The sequence below is a fragment of the Mangifera indica genome, chromosome 5, assembly GCF_011075055.1.
Source record: "Mangifera indica cultivar Alphonso chromosome 5, CATAS_Mindica_2.1, whole genome shotgun sequence".
NCBI classification, from domain to species: Eukaryota; Viridiplantae; Streptophyta; class Magnoliopsida; order Sapindales; family Anacardiaceae; genus Mangifera; species Mangifera indica.
The window spans coordinates 7,706,040-7,720,358 of NC_058141.1; the positions used below are offsets into that span (position 1 = coordinate 7,706,040).

Genomic DNA, 14,319 nt, shown 5'->3' on the forward strand with positions numbered 1-14,319 from the left:
TCATGACCTCTGGCAATACATCAACACTAACTAAGTTTGTACATTGGAAACTTCCCATCCCCTCAATGCGACCACTAACATTGATCCTCTCCTTAAACATAGGTTCCTCAATAAGAAAATTATCAATTTCATCACTACAATCAAAGGCAATAGAAGTCAAAACATTCTCTTAATTTCTAAGTACACAATACTCTACAATTAACAGTGTATTAACATCATGCATATTCACTATCTCATCTTTATCAACACCTTATGGGTATTTACCTCTCCATGCTCTACCTTTTATAGACCATCATCTTTTACTACATTATTATGTGGTTGTTAAAAATCAAAGTTGGTGGTTTCAGGAGATGCATTTCTCAATTTTGGAGTACTTATCACATAAACATAAATGCATTCTCTTAACTAGTGAAAAAGACTCATCATTCATAATCTTGATAGACCTCGTACTATTGACATTTTTCTAATTTGAGGCTCATCTAAATATGATTTTGCTTACGGTCAATATGAAGACATTTACTCAATAATCAAACTAATCCCTCAAACATCAAATTTGCAAGGATTTTAGCATTTGTTTTCTTTATCTCTCATGTATTATATTCTATTACCTTCATTCTTGGTCCAATCCCTTTGTACCGTACCAAAACAATAACAAAACTCAACATATGGATCAATTGTACAATGATAATATATAATTTTGTAAATAAATTATTTAACAAAAAAATTGTTTGAGAAATTCTTATTTAACCATAAATTTTGAGTATTTTTCATATTCTACAACATCAATTTAGCCCACACATGCAAAATAGAAATTAACCCCGAACATATAATATATCAATGAGCCCCTGCACATACAGATTTTCAATTAACCTCTAGATAAATGATATACCAATAAAACTTCTGCATATGCAAAATAACCGTTAACCCTTGCATGTGTAAAGTATCATCTACCGAAATAATATCATTTCAACTCTTTCTATTACTCTGGATTAAAATACACTTCAAACTTATCCAACATACTAAAAAACAATACATAATTATCAAATAAATTAAAATTTAGAAGTTAATATTCTTATAAATATCTAGATATAACAAACTTTTTGTTTTAATTCAAAATCATGGTATTCAAATTAGCGTAAGTTGGAAAACACGAGAATTTTCAAAATTCATATAGTCATGATTTAAATTTGTATAGAACATTAGGATCATACAAGAGATTCATAGGCATTTTGGCTTTTAAATTTGGGTTTTGGTTATGTCTCTATAAACCTTAAAAAATTACTCAATTTTAATACACCCCCTAATTTTAGGCATTTTACATAATTTACCAAATTCACTACTTTCAGCAGTATTAAACAAAGAATCTTATACATCCCTGGCATGAAAAAGAAATCACCAAAGTCATTATATCTCAATGCTTTCCAAGGAATTGAGCTAGTAAGTAAATGGTTCGGAATCTATTTTCTTTTTATTATTATCATTTTTATGCCCATGTTAGAAAATAAATAAGTCGATCGTAGTTCAAAATGAAATTACATTGAAACCTTTTGCAACCATGAACTAGTTAACCGTAAGGTAAGACATTACAAACAACCATATTATTTATAAACCTCTTTCAACCTATTATCACAACGGAAAAAAGGGGGACAACCCCAAAATTTTCAGGAGGAATGATCCAGTAAAAACCCATATGCATTAAAGAATAGTTGACAAGGTCAACTGAATTTCCTAGCACTATGACAATAAGGGCACCTGCACTGCCTGTTACCGGTTCCATTCAAAGTCTCCTCCATATCTGGGATTTGCACTATTTGCTCGGCTGGTATCATCAGGTTTTATTGAGTTTGCATAGGCATGCCAACCTAAAAGGTATGGCAAGATATACTGCAACAAACACAAGTCCAATTGTATTGAAAATACTGTAATATACTTGTGTCTATTAAAGACGATCCACATAGAACAGAGACAAGGAAGAATTTGAAACCAAAGCAGTAAAATATTATATGCCAGCAGTTCTAAAACCATACCCCATAATGCAAGGAAAACTCATTTATCTTTGCTGTGTTTCAAAAATCAGCCTCCTTGTAGAAGTGGATAACATTTTTAACTTTTCAATTCTCATAATATGCAAAACTAGAGAATTCATTGACAGAATTCATTAGCCAGAGAACTGGATAACATGCTGATTAAACTAGGTAAAGTGTAATATGTTAGACACTAGATTGTTTTCTTAAAAGTTATGTTTCACACAAGCCAGATTCCTCTCACTTGTTATTAGTATCAGCCAACCAGCTTTCTCAACTTTCTAACTTTTCCACCATGCCTCCATTAACCTCAGGGTTTACCGAATACTGAAGATAAAGTGCATTGTATAGAAGCCAAACAAGATATCTAGTGTCAATTGTTAAAAAAATTTCATGATTTTCTACAGCATACTAAGATGACAGGCCAAATCATATCTTTCCTTGCCCCTAAAATTAAACGCATACAAAAATGCACAACTCAATCAGATATAGACAGAGAGAAGTATATCATACGTTGAATGCCGAGATAAGGACTGTGTACTCTGCTCTGGTAATGGGAATGTAAATACTCTCATCCAGATTGATAAGCTTGCTTTGAACATCTACAATTTAGATAAAGCAGAACAGAGGCAATGTTAGATAAATATTGATTTAACATAATCTCTTATTCAAGTTGTAGACCGTCAGAATATGTGAATCTATCAGCTTCTGGCATCAATGAGAAATGTGATTCACTGGATGAAGGTATAAACAGTTTGGGTATAATCAAAATAAGGAATTTAAAGGCAGATTTTTAGAAGTAATTTAATGAGAAATATGATTTACTGGATGAAGGAATAAAAAGTGTGGAGAGCATAACATTTTAAAGTGTCAATTCATATGAATACATCAAAAAGTGTCAAGTTGAAGCAGGACATGCTAGGCATCAATAGAGTTAATTGGGTTTTTCATTTTATTTCATTTAGGGAGTCTTATCAAGAGTAGTCCAGACTTTTATTTTCATTTATTATTAGGGTTTTTCAAATTTGGCTTCGGCCTGTTTATAAATTGGTCAAAGTTGTATATGGTCTAGAATTCATTGATGAAGATTTGACTATTTCATGAACCCTCTTCTATTTTCCTTTAGCATTTTTCTCTCCCTTTTCATTTTCCCCGTGTTTCTTTTTGATAAAACCCTAGGTTTTATCAAGGAAAATTGAAAAAAGAATTAAGAAAGAAGATAGGGATTTGATCACCTCCAGAGGATCGGCCTCCAATTTGATCACTTCGACGGGATCAACCTCCAAATAGCCAAAGGCTTTGAATCATACTATTATTGCCTATTGATTGAGAAAAATAGCCAAAAGGCATTACATATATATAGAAGTTATAATTTTTAGTCAACTAGGATTTGTATTCCTTAGTCATCTTGGAATTCTATTAAAGGAAATAAATAATAAAGGCAAATATAATATTCTTGCTATAATTAATAATCCTATTATAATTAGGATAAACCAAATTAGGATTCCAATCCCTAAAAATAAGGTATCTTAACACTTTTTCTCACTTCTATGATTTCGTAGAACAATATTCCCAAATTTATTGCTAAGATTTCAAGGTAAAGAGATATACTTAGGTTAAAGAAGTGACCAGATCCATCAGGAAGTGGCTCCACCTTCAAAACCTTCCGAACCTTGCCTTCTTCACTACAGAAAAAAAAAAATGAAACTTCAGTAAGAATATAAATTGATAAAATGCCTAGGTTGCTTTAAATTTTGAGCCTGTTTGAATCAACATGTATAAACATATGGGTAAGGCCAAGGTTAGAAAGCACACCAAAATTTCGAAGGTAGCAAGTCTAAATAATCTTCATATCATTTAGAGTGCTAGATACACTTCTGAAGTAAAGTACATTAATTGGGTTAAATACAGAGCACTTGACATTTTCTGCAGATGTAAATCAAATTTTCATGACATGATATTCAATTCCTCAATTATAGGACAGAAAATGAATCTATTGATTGGCATTTGATCTTTGACTAATGGATAGCAAGGAGCCAAAATGAAACTTTTTTTTTTTTAATAGCCCTCCAACCCCAGTCTTCAAATCACTTATTTGAAATAACATAAATGAATAGATGATTTAAAATAAAGGAGTTAAATACAGAAAAATTTGCCTCCATGTGGCATAGATGAGTTCAAAGCATAATATCATTCATGCATCAATAGAAAACTCTGAATTGTAAGTCGTAGCACAAGTCACAAACTTCTAAGTAACTTTAAAAGTAAAACTCGACTCCCCATGTGAAATTCAGCAACTAGATGGTACCTTCTTCCCTTGAAAGGATCATGGAAAAATTCACACGATTCTCTTGAACCAAGGCCAACCAAAGTTCCAATTTCTGTCACCGATAATGAGAATACCTAGATTCATGCCAAAACAACCACAAATATATTCACATATATCAAACATTCTTGCATAGATTATTTTAAACTCTTGACAAGCTATATAAATAAATAAATAAATAAATAAAGGCAGATCTTCCCTGGGCAAATGAATTCCCAAACTGTCAAAAACAGTCAACATGAACATTAGAGGCACATAAGTAGACATATTGCTGTAGTCTTTGGATAGAAAAGTTGGAAAGGTAATTAAATGTAGATTACTAACTATAAAGCCCATTAAAAAAATTTAGGCTCAACACTGATATTCTAATTATGAGAAATACATACTTATTACGACAGTTTTAAGGACTAGAAGTCCAAACAAATTTAGATAATCGATCCACTACTTCAACCATCAAATCCAGCTGTGGTTAATATAACTGAGGTCTGATCAACATGAGCATAGTGGACCAGCAAAAATAGAGTTCGAACTTATAGATGTCTTCCTTTTACTTTTAACCCACTGAACTCCATTCATTCATTTAAAAGTGCAGAATATCCATGCAATTTTGGAGTAAAAATGCACTAACACTGCTTTCTCTAAATGACAGCAACCATTTTAAAGGTTCTATCAAGTAAATTCAAACAGTATCCCAAGATGTCCATAATAGGCTAAAAATCCCATTTCTTCTACCATGATTTTTTTTTTTTTTTTCCATCACCAAACAAAGGATAAAGGCATATACCTGCTTTCTACTCCAATCATATTGTCGAACACCAACCGCAGGAGCAAACTGCAGCAACACAAAACCTTCTTTGGATAATTTAAATGCCCCTGACTGCAATCATCAATCAATAGAAGGCAGTCAAAACTCTTAACTGTTAAAACATCTTCATCACCATAAAGAAATATAGAACAACTTCACTAACCAGCCATTTAGAAATGAACAAAGAAATAAAGCAAAAATCAAAAGCAACATTACATCTAAAGACACAAATTCCGGTGCTCTAGGTTCCACAGTAACCGCTGCCTTCCCTTTGTATATTGAATGACCCACATAAACCCTCGGTGGCAATGGCCCAACTATACATACAAGATACATAAATAAATAAAACGATAAATAATCAAAAAAAAAAAAAAAATCAAACTAAAGCCCAGAAATTTATCTCCAAACTTAGTTTAATCGCAGATTCCATTATATTGCAGAAAAAAACATATTATTAAATGAGAGAACATCAAATTGGCGATTGAAGCTTTTGAGTTAAACATAAAAAGGCAAAAGTTAGCATATTTTAGGCAGAAAAAGTCACCTGCTGCTTCAGTAGAATTTTGTGAAGCAAAAGAAGAGTTGCTGGGAGGGGTGAGGAAACTCTTTTGCTCATAGTACTCTGATTGACGGCATTTGACTAAAAATTTCTTCTTTTTGATGTTAAGGAAATTTTTAGTTGAAGAGATGGAACTAAAGGGGTTGGGTTTTGAATTTGATAAAGATTGTAATGGGCATAACTTAGGGTTTAGGGTTTGAAGATATAAAAACTGAAGCTGCAACATCGTTTATAATCTGAAAATATTTTTCTGTGAATGTAGCAGCTAAATGAGCAAACCAAAGGGATGAGGCTGGGTTTTCGGTTCGACAGTGCACCGAAGAGCAACAGAGTCAGACTTTAGTAAGGATAACGTGATAAATGATATTTTTATTAAAAAAATTATTAATAAAATCTTAATTTTACTGTAATTCTATTTATTAAATTTTTCGGATTAAAAAATATTTTTACATTCATTTATAATTACATTTAATCTCAAATGTAATTGTAGCTAGGGATGATAATTTTTGACATTATCTATTAACAAGATAAAAATATATATATAGATTAGGTTAAGTGTTTTTGACATAAAATTTATTTCCAATTACTCTATTTTAACTTAAAATTAAATCAAATACTATTAAAATTCATACAAAAATAATTTGATATGAAATGAATTGATTCAAATGTTTTAAAGAAATGTTACTTTAATAGAATTTGTTAGAGATAAATTATGAATAATACTATGTGTACATACTTTTAGTATATAATTTGGATATATAAATAATATGTTATTATAGGATTGAATGATACTTTATCTTTAAGTCAAAATCATCTAATTACATAAATAATATATCATTTGTATACTCAAATTATGTATGTATAGTTTTATTAATAAATTACATAAATATTGAAAGATAACATCAATAACAACTGAAATCTTTATAGATCACATATAGTTGTATTTTTATATAATTATAATTATCTATATTAATTTTTATTTGAATATTTTATTTTATTATTAAGTAGTAAGAATGAGATTTGGGTACATAAATTATACGTTATGATGTGATTTAATATTACTTTATATTTAATTTAAAATCATTCAATCACATGATAATATATCATTTATATGTATAATTATGTATGCATAGTTTTATTGATAAACTATATAAATATTAAAAAATAATATCAATAACAACTGAAATTTTTACAAATTACATATAGTTGTATCTTTATATAATTATAATTACTCATATTAATTTGTATTTTTATTCAATTAACTTATTTTATTATGAAATAGTAAGAATGTGATTTGATTAGTTAGATTAGTAATACATTTTAAAGGTTTTAGTATGTAATTTTTAGACAATTTATAAACAAGATAAAATATTATATTGTGTTTTATTAACAATAAGTTGGGGTTATTTGGTGAATAAATCAAAATAATAAAAACACTCTAAAGAGTAAAAATAATCTATAATTTCGAGTTAACTTGGGTCTGGTCAAATTAACTCAACTATTAAAGGGTTAGGTTAAAGTTAAAATTTTTTTAAACTATTTTAATTTGGATCATATTAGAGTTAAAAATCTCTTATACGAAACCAAAACTAACACAATATAAATAAAACCCAATAACATAAACTATCAACTTTAATTATAACCATTTTATCTTCGGTCAAACATACAATAAAAAATAAAATGTTATTCATCTAAATTAAAATATTTTACACCATTGCTGGCCACGATCAACTACCCTTCGTTCAAAACAAGGTATAGGATGGATCTCCATATTGATCGGCCCTTCATGACATTATTCTCATGTCATCGTTTGTCGTTTAGGGAATTTTCGATCAATGGTGAGTGGTTTTCAATTCAACCCCTAACTTTTAATTTACTATAGTTTCCCCCAACCATTTCTTTTACAGCTTCTCATCCTTGATTTGTCTAGCAATGCAAATCACATAGTGCCAAGGCACTAAGAGACAAGTATGGCTGGACAAAAATGTGTCCAACCATGCCACTTTCATGGTGCCAAGGCACCATGAAATAGTCATGGTTAGATAAAAATTGATCTAGCCATTTAGGCTTTAAATTCCAGTCTCAATTTTCTTAGTTTTTTTAGTGACAAAAAAAATCTAGAAAACCTTTCAGTTTTTGATAGGCTTATCATCAAGGTGAGAGAATACGACATGTAAACCATACTCACATGAGCTGTAACCCTCAGATAATGCAAACAACATAACTCAAAAGTGATTTCATGTAATAACATGAAACCAATGGCATTTAACCAAAAATTAAACATGTAATATCAACAAAATTCAGAAATCATCGCTCAACAATACGTTGTACGTGATACTCAATAAATCATGCAACAACACGATTGCAAATCATCTTTATCAATTTTAACAGTTTTGATTAATCTACTTACATGCAATCAACATATAAAATAAATCAAAACTAACAACAGGTATATATTTTCATAAAAATATGCTAAACAGTAGCTCTACTACGATGGTAGAGTTTTCAGAGTGTTGATAACTGGCAATGCAGTAGAATTTAAAAAATTTTCAAATCAAACAAAAAATCCAAACAAAGAGGTTGCTAAGGCTTTTAACTTGACTCTTAATGTTCACAGAAAGAGGGAAAAATAGAGGAACGACGGCTAGGTTTCACTCTGTGTATATTTTATGTATTTTGCAAAAAAATTATGCCTTTTTTTAAAACTGTGTAAGTGTTCGAGTATAGCTAAAATTCCAAGCGCGCATAACACATTCAACACATATGCACAGCTGGCATGTAAAATGCCCAGCCAACATGTTTCATTTGCATGGTTGGCACACTTAAATGTGCTAACCAGTAAGCTTAATTGGTTACACGACTGACACACTTAAGTGTGCCAACCAGTAAGCTTTAACATTTGCATGGTTGGCACACTTAAGTGTGCCAATCGGTAAGCCTTATTTTATAGTGTCAACTGTCATCATGCATCTGCATGACCGACACCATCATACCAAGTGCACAGGTGGCACTTGGTCAAGACATAATCAAACTCGCATCCTCTCAACCTATTGGGCAAACCCGATTCAATCAAGATTTCTTTCTTGGCCCTGAACACCAAGATTGTCAACAAACAATTCACTCCTTTAAATTTAATTAAACTCCTTTATATATGTAACCTATAAGCTCTCCATTGAATCGATGGTGTTCAAATTCAAGGTGAATCCAGACACAAACTAAAAATAGTCTTTAGCAAAGCATTATGGCCACCTGGACAATAGAGTGTTTGTGTCTTAAGCTTTTACAACATCACAATTTCATGTAATTTAATCTTTTTGTCAACCAATATCTCTCGAGATTGAAATATAGAAATGTGTTTATCTCAGTGATTCCTCGATATGAATAGACACATCAATGATTAGCATGGATTAGGCTACAACCTCATCCCATTGTGGCCACAGATTCAAATAATCATAGATGTTTAGTATTCTCATGTAAGACATCTTCTCCTGTGCTCAAGAGTAATGAATCATTTATCGATCAACCATAGCCTTCACGTATCTCATAATATGATCGATTATTATCTTTATAGTTATCTCAATTACAATGACACATTAGATAATATCAAACCATATTGATCCTTACACGAGACGATTTAACAATCTAAAGTGAAAAGATCACATGTACCTACAATATTTAGAGGATTTATTCTATAGACACTAGAGCAACCATCTATATGAATATAGTCTCTGGTTGAATCAGTTCAATGAACACATCTACAATGTACACCCATGTATTGTATCAAGCTATCTACAATAACTTAGACATATGAGAACTATCACCACTTTTAGTGGGATCACTCAACACTATGATAATCTCATCATAATTACACATGCCCTTATTTATTACAATGTCAAGATTACGAACATTTCTATAATGACCACTAATTAAGCAATAAGGTTTTCATGATCAGTCGTCTGATCTTCTTATCACAGTTCTACCATTCTAAGGAAATGATATTTGCACGATCATATAAATAGTCAAAATATAAATTAAATAACAAACAATCATTTTATTAATTATTAATATAAAATTGTATCTATAAATTTCAAATTCGATTAGCTTTAGGGCATCTACCTTAACAATGATAGACCTCACAGTATTAATTATCTTAAGATTTGTGGATGTCCAGCTTATGTTAAATTAATCAAAACTAATAAGCTAGAAGTCAAGTCCAAAAAAGGTCAATTCATAAGATATCTTAAAGATTGTTTAAGATATTATTTTTACTTCCTAACTGATGAAAGAATTTTGATCAATAGAAATACACACTTCTTGGAGAAAGATTTCTTATCAGAAGAAGACGTTGGAAGAAGAATATAGCTCAAAGAAAAGTTTGAAGAGCCTTAGATCGAACCAAATGAGCTAGAAAAGCCTTCTCACCAAACCTTATCATTTGATGTAGGCGATCTCGCCTGGTCATTTTTCCATAGAAACTTCAAATTTATCCAAGTTTGCTTGACAATGCAGGTTTATAGGTAAAAATGGAAAAAACCAGATTTATTATTCGTTTTGGAAGGAATTAGTTTACAGGTGATGTTAATGTAGTGAAACATGTTAATAGGAAGGAAAAACTAATTTGTATTGACACAAATGTTAATTTCAAAGGATTTGTGGGCAAAATATACAATCATCTCAGATTTGATCGAAGTCAAGCAAATGTCCACATTTTTATCGTTGGTGATGCATTAGTAGGCCCTATTGAGATTGAAGACAATAATGATCTTAAGTATGTGATGAGAGAAGCAAGAAGTTTACAAGGATCAATAAAACTTTATGTTAGTCAAACTCATATTGAAAGAAGAGACAATCAACTATATGTGTGGCAAAAAGAGAAAATTATCACACATATGACTGGGCACAACCACAAATTTTCTAGGAGTATAGTGTAAATCATGACAATGAAGATAATGATGATGATGTGGATGAGGATTATAATCTTGAGAATAATAATGATGATGGCGACATTGATTGTGTACTGAGTGAAGACATTGTGAGAAATCAAATCAATAAAGGAACTGAGTCTAGCACAAGACACCATGGCTCCATAGATATGAAAACATATACAAGTCATATTCACAATCTAAATCTATTCCAATAGGATCCTAAGCCAACAATTGATGTTGAGAACACTAGTATTAGTAATTAAAAAACACAAAGAGACAACAATTTAAGAGTAATGGGTTTTTATGATTCAAATGTTGAATTAATAGCTTTATTTGAAAGATATGCTTTACAGACAGACACCCAATGGAAAGTTGTTTACTCTTATGCAAAACGTTATCAAATTAGGTGTGTACATTGTCAATGCAATTGGCAGATGGAGACTATTAGGTGTTATGTCGCATGAATGTTGCACACACTTGTCTAAAGGATCAAATATTGCCACATCATAAACAGATAGGTGCTAGATCATTGAAAATTATCCTTAAATCAATGTTTGTAGTTGATTGTATCTATTAACCAAAGGAATTATCTTTGACATAACAGATAGGTACAAGATTGATATTTCATACACATAAGCATGACTTGTAAAGATGTATAATATAAATGCATTACGAGGATAACCTGGGGAGTCTTTCATACTCCTGCCTGATTAATGATGCACTATTTACCTAGAATGCAATAGAAAAACCCATAATTAGGTAATTGACCACAGGGAGTGGCCTTTATAGGCAGTTTTTATAGCTTCCATGTATACCCCACCATATGGACTCTACTGTCCTATTCCATGACAACACACCCTATGGATATCAACTAAATCGGTTAAATGCAACATTTAATTAGATACCGCATTTCTATTGTCTACCTTAAAAAGAAGGTATGTGCTAAATACAAAGCTGCAAACTTTATGGCATTCTCATCATTGTCACCCTAAATTTGGTCATTAATTGCCCTTTCGATGTCTTGATATCGTAACGATCTATTAAGCCATGAGAAGTATTTTGGCATCAATTTAGAGGTTCTTGAATAGTTCACGTAGTGTGACACATCTATGTTATCTCCAAATAAAAGACCAATGACAAGTGTAAACTCTACTGGCTAAAACGTACTTCCACACTGTTTATTTGAAACCATAGTTCTCTATCATGTTGTCTTTGGTTAATTAAATGAAAAAACACTGCATGCATAAGAGCAAACCTAAAATAAGTTTCCTCTAAACCAAAGAATCGACCAAAGCAAGTCATCTAAAATATCTCTCGTTACATTATCGTCAATTTTTGGTTTATGACGCTAACAATATCCATCTTCATTTAGGAGATCATTTGCGCATTAAATTTATACTTTTTATGAAACTTATATGCTCCCTCGTAGATATTGATTCAGCGTTCCTACAAATTAACAAATGAAAAATGATTTTGGTACATACTGTGAATAGTGACATAAGATATTGCCTACTTGGTGTTAGGCATTATCTCCTGGTAAGGATAAGCGATATACATATCGTCTGATTGTTCTTCAACAATTTTCTAGTTTCAGATTGACCAAATCAAACAATATTTCAAATCATATATCCAAACTACATCAACACAACAAAATCCTTTTTTTTTAACCCTAAATTTATTCATACACCAACACCAAACACTAATATCTATTCATACATCAACAAAATGTAAGCAAATCTAAGTAGAAATTACTTACTTGTAAAACTTGTTATGCCACTCTTCCTAAATTGGTCAGATTCAAACGACGATGTTGACAACATTAGTGGATGAAACGTTCAATCTCATTGACGTTGGTGGATAAAGCATTCCTTGTCAACGTTAGTTCTCCTTTTTGCCAGTGTAGATGTCGACTGCTTCTTCTTCATGTTAAGCAATCATCGGCGATAATGTTGGCTTCTTTCTATGTCGACAATAAAGGCTTGGAAAAGGAGAAGAATATATATATATATATTTTGTGAAAGATTGAAGTCTTGGAGTTTTTTTTATATTGAAAACTCATGTGAACTACCTTTTTTTTTTTTTTTTTCTAATTTGCAAGGATTCTTTTGTTTTGCAAGTTTGCAAAAGGGAATTGTGTGTAAAATTCTTTTTATGCGTAAACAGTAAAATTGTATGATAATCAAACTCTAGTTATAACAGGGGTATTTTAGTAACTATTCAGTTTTTGTCGTATAATTTTTATGTGTATAAAAGGTGCAGTAAAAATGTGTGGGTGGGAAAAAAAGGTGGCATCTTTTTAAATATCCCTAAATAATTATCCTCAAGTCTGAAATTCTGTAAATATCATTGTTTAAGTTGGTTGAAGTAAAATAAATATTATTTTAGTAATTTTTTACTATACTTTGTTTAATTTGTAAGTAATTAAATATTTCAGTAAAAAATACTCTTTAATTTGGTTATAATTATATTTTTATTAATTTTTAAGAATATTTTAGTATAATTATGTTTAAAAGCATATAATTAAAATAATATTTTAATTTTTTTATTACCGCTATAATCTATACTAATAAAAAAGAGAAATTAAATTAAATGCCAAAACTAAGGGAGGCTAAGCAAAATTGCCCAAAACTATTAGGATTAAGCAAAAATGCCCTATTTTTGTGAAATGACAAAACTGCCCTTATATATGAACCAAAAATTTTACATAATTCCTTCAACATTTCCCAAGTATTCACTGTTAAAATCAAAGAAAAAACGAGTCTCCCACGGGTGAAGAATTTTTGTCAACTTTTCGTGTTTTCCAACAACCAAAAATGGCAACGAAGGTTAGTACATCATCCCTACTCTTGTTTGAATTAATTTATTGTTAAGATTATTAAGATTTGAGGGAGATTTTGAGGTTTTAATTTTTAGGGTTTCGATTTTGAACAATACATAAAATGTTTTGATTCCTGATTGTTTTGGTTAAAATTCTTGAAGAGTTTTGTGTTATAGGATATATAAATTTGATATTTGTTAAAACTGGAGGTTAAAATGACAATTTTTGACCAAAAAAGGGTTAAAAATGCTAGCAATGGGGTAAGTGGGAACAGTGGATCCCACGAACCGAATGAAATCTCCCACGGGCATGAACGATCGCTCGTGGGATGGGGGGGAAGTTTAAAATTTTCAAAATATGAGGGCTAGGGAGATAAGGAGAAAATCCATAGGGGTCTGTGTGAAATTTTATAGAAAACCGTGGGCTGATCCGTGAAAACAGTGGGTTTGGGGGAAATTGAATATTTTTAAACTGCAAGGCCTATAAGAGATTAGAAAATTGATAAAAGGGCAAAGAAAAAATATTGGACCTACTTGAGAGAAATTTTGTAAGAGTACATTGATATTTTTCACACCTAGGGTTTTTCAACATATAATTTTCGAATTTTATATTCGTTTTTTTTCTGTTTTAGGGTTTTTTGATATGTAGTTTTCAAATTTGATATATGTTTCTTTTTTTTTTAATGCTTTTCTAGGCGTGTTTTACGATGCAAATTTTGAAATTCAAATCCGTTTTTTCAAATTTTCGAACGATTTTTCGATTGTTGACATTTTAGGGTATTATAGTGTATAAAATTTGAATTTTTGTTTCGTTTTTTTTATTTTTTCCATTTTAGGATATATCGACTCGTATTTTTTAGATT

At 30.7% G+C, this 14,319-nt stretch overlaps 1 protein-coding gene across 1 annotated transcript; it reads right to left on the minus strand.

Moving 5' to 3' along the window:
* Positions 1-1,517: 1,517 nt before the first annotated feature.
* LOC123215277 (single-stranded DNA-binding protein WHY1, chloroplastic-like) lies at positions 1,518-6,057 on the minus strand. Its single transcript, XM_044635305.1, has 7 exons — positions 5,700-6,057; positions 5,372-5,472; positions 5,135-5,227; positions 4,333-4,427; positions 3,636-3,709; positions 2,538-2,626; positions 1,518-1,884 (listed from the first exon to the last, which is right to left on the minus strand). Exons 1-7 carry the CDS (start codon positions 5,938-5,940, stop codon positions 1,765-1,767), a joined length of 813 nt encoding a protein of 270 aa, XP_044491240.1. The 5' UTR covers positions 5,941-6,057; the 3' UTR covers positions 1,518-1,764.
* Positions 6,058-14,319: the final 8,262 nt, after the last annotated feature.